Source organism: Gymnoscopelus microlampas (assembly GCF_963454915.1).
Source record: "Gymnoscopelus microlampas genome assembly, chromosome: 6".
Taxonomy (NCBI): domain Eukaryota; kingdom Metazoa; phylum Chordata; class Actinopteri; order Myctophiformes; family Myctophidae; genus Gymnoscopelus; species Gymnoscopelus microlampas.
In genome coordinates, this window is record NC_139943.1 from 34,519,008 (window position 1) to 34,531,189 (window position 12,182).

Below are 12,182 nucleotides of genomic sequence, written 5' to 3' on the forward strand. Positions count from 1 at the left end.
ATGGTTCACATAATTTATTTTCTGATATTGCACTAACATGTTTGTGCTGTCTTTTTCAGGTCATGTATGCCAGGGATGTGTGGTTGGAGGATGGAAAGGAGACAGAGGGTACAATTCCTAATAATTGGATCGACAGGGGTAAGGGAACCATTAGATGGCCAAATGCCAAACAAACACAACTTACAAGATGAGAAAGGACCCCCAGGAGGACTGGCTGACGTCCCAGTTAGTCAAGATAAAGATGACTTCAGGCAGGTTTTTGGATCATTTACTCAATAATTCAAGTACAAATAGTTGAATCAATGTTTACAGTTGAATTGTATAACTTCTAGTTAAAGCTTGTGAATGTGACAACTACAACCTGATCAGCCAAGCAGAGGAGGAAGAGGAGGATGTGGATGTGGTGATAAGGGAAGAGGAAACCTGTTAAAAGACAAGATGATGACTGATGTAGAGTTCATATGTTTCTCAAGTAACTTCTAAATATGAAATGTGTTAACAGAAACTGGGCCTCACATTGTAGACCATTCATGTTTTATATGACGTTTTGGAGCATTATGGGTAACTTTCTTCTATAATCAATTTATAAGTCCATTGTCAAAAATGACAATCAAATGCTTTAATAAGCCGTATAGGTGCCCTCCTTTCCTATCGCACCAAGGAAGTTGCAGTCCAGCCAGGACAACAATGTGTTACTCAATGCTTGTTGAGTATTGATGTCAATTTATGAAATATGATAATGATGTATTGGGTACACACAACATGAAATCAGTTACAAGCTGATTGTTATGTTTCAGACTCTGAAAATCAAGCCCTGGATGGCCTGGTGGATGTCGTGGTGGACACCATGTCTGTCGAGTTGGAGCATGCTGAGGGGTCTTGGCACAGGGAGATGTCTACACACAGTGAGTATGAATCACATTTAAGCAGTCACCTTTTGTATTTGGTATCTAAGAACATTCTTTGTCTTTTCCAGGCTCCCGACATGCAAGTGTAGCACCTCGGAGCAGAGAAATGTCCACACCCCGTGAGTATTCACTTTCTCCATTGCACCAACACATTTTAAGTACAGTCAGTACAAGGTGTTACATGTTGTGCATACTAAAGAAATCATTACCATGCCTAATTCACAAGCAATGAGTAAGTAGTTACAGGCTCAATGTGTTGAACTATGTGTATCAGAGGAGATGTGTGATTGTCAACATCTAAGACCAACCAGTAGGGGTAGTCTTTTTCAGTGTGACATGGTGTTGTAGTAGTATTATGTCCAAGTATTAAGTCTTTAGTGATGGCTCCAGCCATCAGGCACAGTGATGGCTCCAGACACAGTGTCGGATACCGGCACAGCATCAGGACCAGCCACGACTCCAGGTACAGCAACAGCTCGGAGGCACTCTGTCAGGTCCAGACATGATGACAGGTCCCACCGCAGTGATGGGTCGAGGAACACGGTCAGGTCCAGACATGACAGATCCAGGGACACGGTCAGGCATGGTGAGTTGTCCAAAGGCCCCAAGTAATCAAAACCTTTACAATTCAGCAAGTAGTATCGTGCACCCCTAATTGTTACAATATGACATATTTATTATTTCTCATCTAATGTATAGTCATCTGTCTTGGAAAGTTTTAATGCAAAAATATCACTTTGTAATTTCTAAAATGTACTTTTGTTCTTATTACAGGTGCTATGCAGTGACTGAGAGGCCAACATGGGCATTCCCATTGCCAGCACAAGGTAAGTTCTGAGCTATTTCAATGAAGACCCCCAACAAACTGGGGGACACTTAATTTGCAACCCTTCTCTCTTCTGCCCATTCTCTCCTTTCTTCCTTTACTGTTCTCTCTGTCTCCTCTCCTATCGGGACACAAAAACTGCTCTTCAATTATATCAGTGTTTTGTATCATTGTAGGGTGGTGTCTATAACATGTCTCTGTGTACACTTACTTATTTTTCAGTATACCAGAAGAAAGTCCTGACCATATCAATATTCACTAAAGAACCTGCCTCTTCAGCGGCCAGTCATGTTGAGAGAATGGAGGACTTCCAGAGAGAGGAGCAACTCCTCAGTGATGTCCAAGCTTTTAATACCCTGGTAGGCTTTTCAAGAGTCTGGAAGTAATGAACAGCATAAGATGCACTCGCACACTTTTTACGTTCCTCTGGGATATGTCAGTGAAAGTTTTCATGGACTTATTCCAACAGGTGCTGCAACTTTCCCGTTATAGAGGGAAGGACGTTAAGGACTGTGTCCACAAAGTTCTTGACAGGTATGTTTCAACATACACTATGAATTAACCCCTGTGTGATGTTTGGGTGCGCTGTGGTTTTCAATGTGTGAACACTTATTTGGTTAATTCTTCTAGATGAGCGCCTGACTGCATGTTTCCATTAATTTGCCTTTTTTTTTTTTAGCTTAACACCTGAATCCTCTGTTATGTCATGTCAATGACATAATGGTTGAACATTAAGTGAAAATTAGTAGTATAAAGGGTTTATACCATGTTTTACAATAAATCCTAATCCTACTACATTATCAAATGTAATTTGTTTTTCTTAAGGCTCTTCAGTAACAGTCTGATGGCACAGTTGAACATGAAGGGGGAAAAAGAGAAGACTGCGGCTTTCAGCGCAATACAAGGTAAGCCCATATTTCATGTTGACCAAGGACAAATCAAAATGTAATTGGGTAAAACATGTCCTTTCCGGTTGACATAAAAAAAATACAATGCCAACTGTCTACCGTTACCGTTGCTATCATAACATTTTAAATAACTGGTGGTTAGGTGTAGAAGGGAGATGGCTTTGTATTAAACTAGTTGTGGATGTACAAGCATTTTTGCATGTCAATATGGAGACTCGCAATCAGTTTTATTGTCACTTCCACAACACACACTAGGCAAACAGGGGAGCAAAATGCCATTCTCCTCAACTCATGATGCACATTAAAAAGAGGCAAACATTAAAAAGTAAAGAGCAGACAACATTGGTAAAAAGTGCTGATGCATTCAAAGTGCAATCCATCTTTCAAGATGTTGGTTTTGGGGGCAATACATGGTTCAGGGTTCTGATGGTTTGGGGCAGCTGTTGGATGACCTGCTGGTGCTTCCCCCTGAGCTCTTGAACCTCCTACCAGATGGCAGGAGTTCAATCGAGCTGTGTATTATGTCAGATAGGGACTAGGACAGCATGTTGCCTTTGCACATTTTTTATTGCCTTTTTCTACTATGCAGATGCAGTCATGAAATTCGACCCAGAAGCCACAGAGGACCTCATAAGGCAGCATGCCGCAGACCACCTCAAGCATGCTCCAGCGAGAAGGGGAGGACACACAGCAGGCACTCAGGACTGATTTAACTTGAACTTTCACTGTCCATTGTGGGGGATCTTAGTGTCACAGTATTGTACAGTGTTGTGTAATTTGAACTTGTGTTCTGTTCAACGAAGTAGCTCTGGTTGGACCTTACCCTGGTAGCTCACTGGCTATTCAGTACAGCACTTGTTTAATATGTTTCAGTTGTTGTGGAACCGGCCCAAGCAAAAAGGGTGTCCCTGCAAAGTAAGCTGTGCTATTATGTTTTATTATTATTTTATTTTCATTCGACTAGTGACGTGGACTTGGACTTAGCCCCCCTCGGACATACCTGTGGACTACACCAGGTACAAATGACTTTTTTGTTGCTCTCCCTCATGGAGCTACTTGCGGATTATACCAGGGTCAGTCCACCCTAGGTGGACACGCACTGACCTTTTGCACCTTAATCCCATGTATAACGCACTGACTTTTTTGTCTTTTTTTTTATTGTACTCTTTTTCTCTAAGCACCTTAACGTCATAAGTATATCATGCACAGTATACGTACATTGCTGCTATGCTCAGGCACCTTAGTTTTTATTATCTCAGGTACTTTGTAAATATGTAGATAACTTGTTTGGCCTTCTGCTGTTCTCTTGTTTGATCTCCTTCCCACTTGCCCCCCACCCCTCTTCTTCTTCCCCCCTCTTCTTTCTATGGAAATTAACGTTGCGCTGGGAACGATGTACAAAAACGAATTTCACCCACTTTTGTACCTTGTAAACCTGTGATGTGACAATAAACCTGATTCTGATTCTGACGTGTAAAAAAAAAAAAGAGAAGTTAACTGCTCTGTTCTGGATCAAGCTTAATCAGCCCTGGTGACTGCTTTGTGTGTGCTTTGTGTTAAGTGGCTGTCCCGCTTCTGTTCTGTCAAAAATAATTCAAAGCTGGCTTGATCTGCTGTTTGTTTGAATACTTAATTAGTCAGATAGGTAAACGTCATGAGGTACGTTAAGGCTAAAAGGATAACACAAGTCCTGGGGACTTGTTTCCATTGTGGTCCTATGAACTAGATTCCATTTCAGGGGGTCTAGTTCCAGTCCACAAATATTCCACAATCATATGGAATATTTGTGGAATACTGTAATTGTGGAACATTTGTTTGCGCAGCTGTGTATTCACAAGAAGAATAAAGAGATAATAAGGAAATAAGTGTGTATTGAATTGTGATTTGTTTGTAAACCTCTGTGTACTGTATTCCCAGTTTTCAGAAGGTGGCATAACCATTTGATCTTGTTCATTTTCCTGTAGCTTTGTTTGATTAGCTTAGCAGCATGTTAACTACTAACTATGTTAAAGCTACAGGAAAATGAACAGGAAATGGGGATTACAGTTATGCACCGAGCCTAGAAGAAGTGGATTGTTTGATTAGTTTATTGAATATTAAAATTCAAAAGGATAAAAAACACAAGAAAGCCCGTAGGCTTGTTTCAATCGTGGTCCTTTGGGAAAGGGGACATAGGGAGCTACAATACAATACAATATAATAACATAAAAAACATAAAACAAGGCCAAATAAAACTTACAAATTCAAAAAGGACAAACAGAAGACTAAACATCAACTAAACAAATTAAGATTGGGGTAAAGATGTCTATAATTAGTCTAAATTTGACGTAGAAAAGATGACCACATTTGGACTAGAATAAGCCCTTATGTAGAGGTTTGGACGTTCAGAAGACATCCGACAAAGACGCAATTAAAACTTTCATTCTGCACCCTTCAGGGACCAAAATGGGACGTTCAAAAATGACCTCATTGCACATTGGGAATAAAATAATATACTGTATATGTGAAAACATCTGTTCCATTCCTGTTGTTCCCTGAAGATGAAATGGTCGAGCTCGTTTGCCTGACCCCCAATTGTTATAATTGATCGTTCCTTCCGACCGACCGAGAGGCATACCGGACCGAGGTGGAAGGGCAACACTGCCCTCTAGTGGATACATCCAGTTTGTACATGCACATGTTAACCCAGAGTTCAGAAGTCCTGACGTCACTCGTCCATCCCCTGGGTCGTAAAGTCATTTCCCTATGGAGAATAACATTGGGTCATCATAGAATCGTCTCATAAGAATTGTGGTCCAAAAATAAACAAACTGCCTCGGCGATATTGTCAGGGAGGAGCCTCGGCATTGTTTATGATAGTCAGTCACTCATATTTGAAAAAGTCAGTTTCTGGCAAATTTAACTAATTCGGCAGAAGTAACATTAGCGTTTTCTCACCGTCAGTTGATGCTTCATATCCATAAGAGTAAAACCGCCGGGGTCATTTGTTTATGTTTGGAACACAGTTCTTATTTGACGCGATATTAAACACGTCTATGGGAATTCAGAACAGGGGGGAAAAGGTTTTAAAGGTTTACGGTTCTAGAGGTTTTACATCTTCTAAAGCTCTAAGGTATTCTCTAAAATTCAAATGGTAGCCGATATGTCCTAAGTAGGCCGAACGTTGTAGAGTTGGAACGGAGTTTGTAGCTAAAAGTATGAAGGACTAGTTAGGGGTCAAAAAACGGGCCGAATACGTAGTGACAATAACGTCAGTGTGCTCGCTAAGTATATACTGTTAGGCACATACGTGAAATGTGGCCTCTGCACTTTAACAACTAACAGCCTCAAATCACTCTAAGATTGCCACATTGTTGACCTGACCTGGAATCGTACCCAGCACATCCAGGACCTCTGGTTCACCAGGCAGGCCCACTAACCACTCAGCAATGGCACTCTGATTAACGTCATGTCAGAAAATGAAACCAAACAGTCTGACTATAGTCAGAGTCAAGCTTTACAAAATGTAAGTTGTGTAAAAAAAAGTCTGACTATACTAAGTTGTTATTTGTTTAAGTCAGGCTATACTCTACTCAGAGTCATAAGTTTACAAAATGTACTAAAGTACAGTGAACGTCTGTGCGGTTTGTCTTCATCACTGAAAATAACGTACATGTAAACAGATATAAAACTGCTGTCATGTGCAGTTGGGGTGAAGAAACACAACCATTTCACTCCTGATAGTACCTATTTGATTTGACATCCTGACTTGCTGCTGTGGCTGAGGCTTGAACCTGTTACCTGCGGCTCACTAGTCAGTGACTCTATCCATTCACCTACAGCTGTTTCCTTGTAATCTGTGGTTCTAAAACGTTTTGTTGTCAACCCCCCAAATTGACATGTATTTGGGCAGTGGACCCCAATGTGAAAAGATGTAGTGTCAGGGCCCCCCATGAAAAAGATTTGTATTTATGCTGTAACACGTTTTAAAGTTATTTGTCTTGTTTGTTGTTCAAGTCAAAGCACCAGGAAGGCTGTACTTGAGAGCCATCTGTTAGCTCAATGGGTTGAGACACAGTATTCATGATCCAGAGGCCATGAGTTCAAATCCCATTGATGTCTTTCCTTTGCAGACTGGCTTCCAGAAGATCAAGTGAAAACCATCAGGAAGGCTGTATTTGTCATCCAACTCTTAGCTCAATGGGTTGAGACGCAGTATACATGGTCCAGAGGCCATGAGTTCAAATCCCACTGGTGTCTTTACTGTGATGCTTTCCTTTGCAGACTAACTTCTAGAAAAACAAGTTATAAGCACCAGGAGACCTGTAACTCTCAGCCAACAGCATAGCTCAACTGGTAGAGCGTCTGTCCAATAACATGACTTGACTTCACTTTAGTGGGTTCGATTCCCACTCGAGTGAAGTTTCCCCGGTATCTTGGGGCAACGGATAAATTGACTGATATCCTTAGTGATGCTTCCCTTTGCAGACTAACTTCCAGAAAACAAGTTAAAAGCACCGAGAAACCTGTAACTCTCAGTCGACAGCATAGCTCAACTGGTAGAGCGTCTGTCCAATAACATGACACTTCACTTGAGTGGGTTCAATTCCCAGTCGAGTCAAGTGTCCCCGGTAACTTGGGGCAACGGATAAATTGACTGATATCCGTAGAATAACTTGTAGGAGTGTGCTGGTTCAAATCCAGTTCAACCCAGGACCGAGCGGTCCTGGGTTCGATTCCCACTAACGTCAAGTCCCCGGTAAATTGGGGCAGCGGATAAATTGACTGATATCCGTAGAATAACTTGTAGGAGTGTCCTGGTTCAAATCCAGTCACCACCTTAGTAACTGAGACCGAATCTGGCCAATTCGGTCTCAGTTACTGAGATAGATAGAGGGTGTGTAGAGTGGGCGGAGTAGAGTAGGGGTAGAGTAAAGAGGGAATGTAGTGGGAGGAGTAGGACTAGGGGGAGGATTAGGAGTAGGATTAGGGGGAGGAGTAGAACTAGGGGGAGGAGTAGGACTAGGAGTAGAACTAGAGTAGGGGGCCAGAGTAGGAGTAGAGGCCAGAGTAGGGGGAGGAGTAGGGCCAGAGTAGGAGAAGGGGTAGGGCCCAGAGTAGGGGGAGGAGTAGGGCCAGAGTAGGAGAAGGGGGAGGAGTAGGGCCAGAGTAGGAGAAGGGGTAGGGCCCAGAGTAGGGGGAGGAGTAGGGCCAGAGTAGGAGAAGGGGGAGGGCCCAGAATAGGGGGAGGAGTAGGAGAAGGGGGAGGGCCCAGAATAGGGGGAGGAGTAGGGCCAGAGTAGGAAAAGGGGGAGGGCCCAGAATAGGGGGAGGAGTAGGACCGGGGGAGGAGTAGGGCGAGGGCCCAGAATAGGGGGAGGAGTAGGGCTCAGACTAGGGGTCGGGGGAGGAGTAGGGGGAGGAGTAGGGCCGGGGGAGGGCCCAGAATAGGGGGAGGAGTAGGGCCAGAGTAGGAGAAGGGGGAGGGCCCAGAATAGGGGGAGGAGTAGGTGGGTGGAGTAGAGGCCAGAGTAGGGAGCCAGGAGAGGGATATGGTTTTGGTTTCTGTATGGAGGTGGTGGAGGGAAGGTAGTTAAGGCCAACATTCCTATTTCCCTCTAGTTGTCCTCTTATTGCAAATCTCCACACACGCGATATTGCAAATCTCTAATAAAATTTCACCTCCATACAGAAACCAAAACCATATCCCTCTCCTGGCTCCCTACTCTGGCCTCTACTCCACCCACCTACTCCTCCCCCTATTCTGGGCCCTCCCCCTTCTCCTACTCTGGCCCTACTCCTCCCCCTATTCTGGGCCCTCCCCCGGCCCTACTCCTCCCCCTACTATGGGCCCTCCCCCTACTCCTCCCCCTACTCTGGCCCTACTCTGGCCCTACTCCTCCCCCGACCCCTAGTCTGAGCCCTACTCCTCCCCCTATTCTGGGCCCTCCCCCTACTCCTCCCCCGGTCCTACTCCTCCCCCTATTCTGGGCCCTCCCCCTTCTCCTACTCTAGCCCTACTCCTCCCCCTATTCTGGGCCCTCCCCCTTCTCCTACTCCTCCCCCTATTCTGGGCCCTCCCCCTTCTCCTACTCTGGCCCTACTCCTCCCCCTACTCTGGGCCCTACCCCTTCTCCTACTCTGGCCCTACTCCTCCCCCTACTCTGGCCTCTACTCCTCCCCCTACTCTAGTTCTACTCCTAGTCCTACTCCTCCCCCTAGGTCCACTCCTCCCCCTAGTCCTACTCCTAATCCTCCCCCTAGTCCTACTCCTCCCACTACATTCCCTCTTTACTCTACCCCTACTCTACTCCGCCCACTCTACACACCCTCTATCTATCTCAGTAACTGAGACCGAATTGGCCAGATTCGGTTTCAGTTACTAAGGTGGTGACTGGATTTGAACCAGGACACTCCTACAAGTTATTCTACGGATATCAGTCAATTTATCCGTTGCCCCAAGTTACCGGGGACACTTGACTCGACTGGGAATTGAACCCACTCAAGTGAAGTGTCATGTTATTGGACAGACGCTCTACCAGTTGAGCTATGCTGTCGACTGAGAGTTACAGGTTTCTCGGTGCTTTTAACTTGTTTTCTGGAAGTTAGTCTGCAAAGGGAAGCATCACTAAGGATATCAGTCAATTTATCCGTTGCCCCAAGATACCGGGGAAACTTCACTCGAGTGGGAATCGAACCCACTAAAGTGAAGTCAAGTCATGTTATTGGACAGACGCTCTACCAGTTGAGCTATGCTGTTGGCTGAGAGTTACAGGTCTCCTGGTGCTTATAACTTGTTTTTCTAGAAGTTAGTCTGCAAAGGAAAGCATCACAGTAAAGACACCAGTGGGATTTGAACTCATGGCCTCTGGATCATGTATACTGCGTCTCAACCCATTGAGCTAAGAGTTGGATGACAAATACAGCCTTCCTGATGGTTTTCACTTGATCTTCTGGAAGCCAGTCTGCAAAGGAAAGACTCATAGGAAAGACATCAATGGGATTTGAACTCATGGCCTCTGGATCATGAATACTGTGTCTCAACCCATTGAGCTAACAGATGGCTCTCAAGTACAGCCTTCCTGGTGCTTTGACTTGAACAACAAACAAGACAAATAACTTTAAAACGTGTTACAGCATAAATATAAATCTTTTTCATGGGGGGCCCTGACACTACATCTTTTCACATTGGGGTCCACTGCCCAAATACATGTCAATTTGGGGGGTTGACAACAAAACGTTTTAGAACCACAGATTACAAGGAAACAGCTGTAGGTGAATGGATAGAGTCACTGACTAGTGAGCCGCAGGTAACAGGTTCAAGCCTCAGCCACAGCAGCAAGTCAGGATGTCAAATCAAATAGGTACTATTAGGAGTGAAATGGTTGTGTTTCTTCACCCCAACTGCACATGACAGCAGTTTTATATCTGTTTACATGTACGTTATTTTCAGTGATGAAGACAAACCGCACAGACGTTCACTGTACTTTAGTACATTTTGTAAACTTATGACTCTGAGTAGAGTATAGCCTGACTTAAACAAATAACAACTTAGTATAGTCAGACTTTTTTTTACACAACTTACATTTTGTAAAGCTTGACTCTGACTATAGTCAGACTGTTTGGTTTCATTTTCTGACATGACGTTAATCAGAGTGCCATTGCTGAGTGGTTAGTGGGCCTGCCTGGTGAACCAGAGGTCCTGGATGTGCTGGGTACGATTCCAGGTCAGGTCAACAATGTGGCAATCTTAGAGTGATTTGAGGCTGTTAGTTGTTAAAGTGCAGAGGCCACATTTCACGTATGTGCCTAACAGTATATACTTAGCGAGCACACTGACGTTATTGTCACTACGTATTCGGCCCGTTTTTTGACCCCTAACTAGTCCTTCATACTTTTAGCTACAAACTCCGTTCCAACTCTACAACGTTCGGCCTACTTAGGACATATCGGCTACCATTTGAATTTTAGAGAATACCTTAGAGCTTTAGAAGATGTAAAACCTCTAGAACCGTAAACCTTTAAAACCTTTTCCCCCCTGTTCTGAATTCCCATAGACGTGTTTAATATCGCGTCAAATAAGAACTGTGTTCCAAACATAAACAAATGACCCCGGCGGTTTTACTCTTATGGATATGAAGCATCAACTGACGGTGAGAAAACGCTAATGTTACTTCTGCCGAATTAGTTAAATTTGCCAGAAACTGACTTTTTCAAATATGAGTGACGTCCCATTTTGGTCCCTGAAGGGTGCAGAATGAAAGTTTTAATTGCGTCTTTGTCGGATGTCTTCTGAACGTCCAAACCTCTACATAAGGGCTTATTCTAGTCCAAATGTGGTCATCTTTTCTACGTCAAATTTAGACTAATTATAGACATCTTTACCCCAATCTTAATTTTTGTTTAGTTGATGTTTAGTCTTCTGTTTGTCCTTTTTGAATTTGTAAGTTTTATTTGGCCTTGTTTTATGTTTTTTATGTTATTATATTGTATTGTATTGTAGCTCCCTATGTCCCCTTTCCCAAAGGACCACGATTGAAACAAGCCTACGGGCTTTCTTGTGTTTTTTATCCTTTTGAATTTTAATATTCAATAAACTAATCAAACAATCCACTTCTTCTAGGCTCGGTGCATAACTGTAATCCCCATTTCCTGTTCATTTTCCTGTAGCTTTAACATAGTTAGTAGTTAACATGCTGCTAAGCTAATCAAACAAAGCTACAGGAAAATGAACAAGATCAAATGGTTATGCCACCTTCTGAAAACTGGGAATACAGTACACAGAGGTTTACAAACAAATCACAATTCAATACACACTTATTTCCTTATTATCTCTTTATTCTTCTTGTGAATACACAGCTGCGCAAACAAATGTTCCACAATTACAGTATTCCACAAATATTCCATATGATTGTGGAATATTTGTGGACTGGAACTAGACCCCCTGAAATGGAATCTAGTTCATAGGACCACAATGGAAACAAGTCCCCAGGACTTGTGTTATCCTTTTAGCCTTAACGTACCTCATGACGTTTACCTATCTGACTAATTAAGTATTCAAACAAACAGCAGATCAAGCCAGCTTTGAATTATTTTTGACAGAACAGAAGCGGGACAGCCACTTAACACAAAGCACACACAAAGCAGTCACCAGGGCTGATTAAGCTTGATCCAGAACAGAGCAGTTAACTTCTCTTTTTTTTTTTTACACGTCAGAATCAGAATCAGGTTTATTGTCACATCACAGGTTTACAAGGTACAAAAGTGGGTGAAATTCGTTTTTGTACATCGTTCCCAGCGCAACGTTAATTTCCATAGAAAGAAGAGGGGGGAAGAAGAAGAGGGGTGGGGGGCAAGTGGGAAGGAGATCAAACAAGAGAACAGCAGAAGGCCAAACAAGTTATCTACATATTTACAAAGTACCTGAGATAATAAAAACTAAGGTGCCTGAGCATAGCAGCAATGTACGTATACTGTGCATGATATACTTATGACGTTAAGGTGCTTAGAGAAAAAGAGTACAATAAAAAAAAAGACAAAAAAGTCAGTGCGTTATACATG

General features: G+C 43.2%; 1 protein-coding gene across 5 annotated transcripts; it reads left to right on the forward strand.

Annotated features, from left to right (window-relative positions):
- The first annotated feature begins 526 nt into the window (after positions 1-526).
- LOC311047618 (uncharacterized protein) lies at positions 527-3,988 on the forward strand. 5 transcript variants are annotated; one of them, XM_084060399.1, is made up of 8 exons: positions 527-905; positions 956-1,027; positions 1,299-1,494; positions 1,683-1,735; positions 1,957-2,093; positions 2,204-2,268; positions 2,560-2,639; positions 3,232-3,988. In XM_084060399.1, the coding sequence occupies exons 5-8, from the start codon at positions 2,034-2,036 to the stop codon at positions 3,348-3,350; spliced, it is 324 nt and encodes a 107-aa protein (XP_083916525.1). In that variant the 5' UTR covers positions 527-905; positions 956-1,027; positions 1,299-1,494; positions 1,683-1,735; positions 1,957-2,033; the 3' UTR covers positions 3,351-3,988. The 5 variants fall into 5 exon arrangements, with proteins under 5 accessions (XP_083916525.1, XP_083916523.1, XP_083916524.1 ...); XM_084060397.1 differs by having other exon boundaries at positions 977-1,027; XM_084060400.1 differs by having other exon boundaries at positions 886-905; positions 1,287-1,494.
- The last annotated feature ends 8,194 nt before the right edge of the window (positions 3,989-12,182 follow it).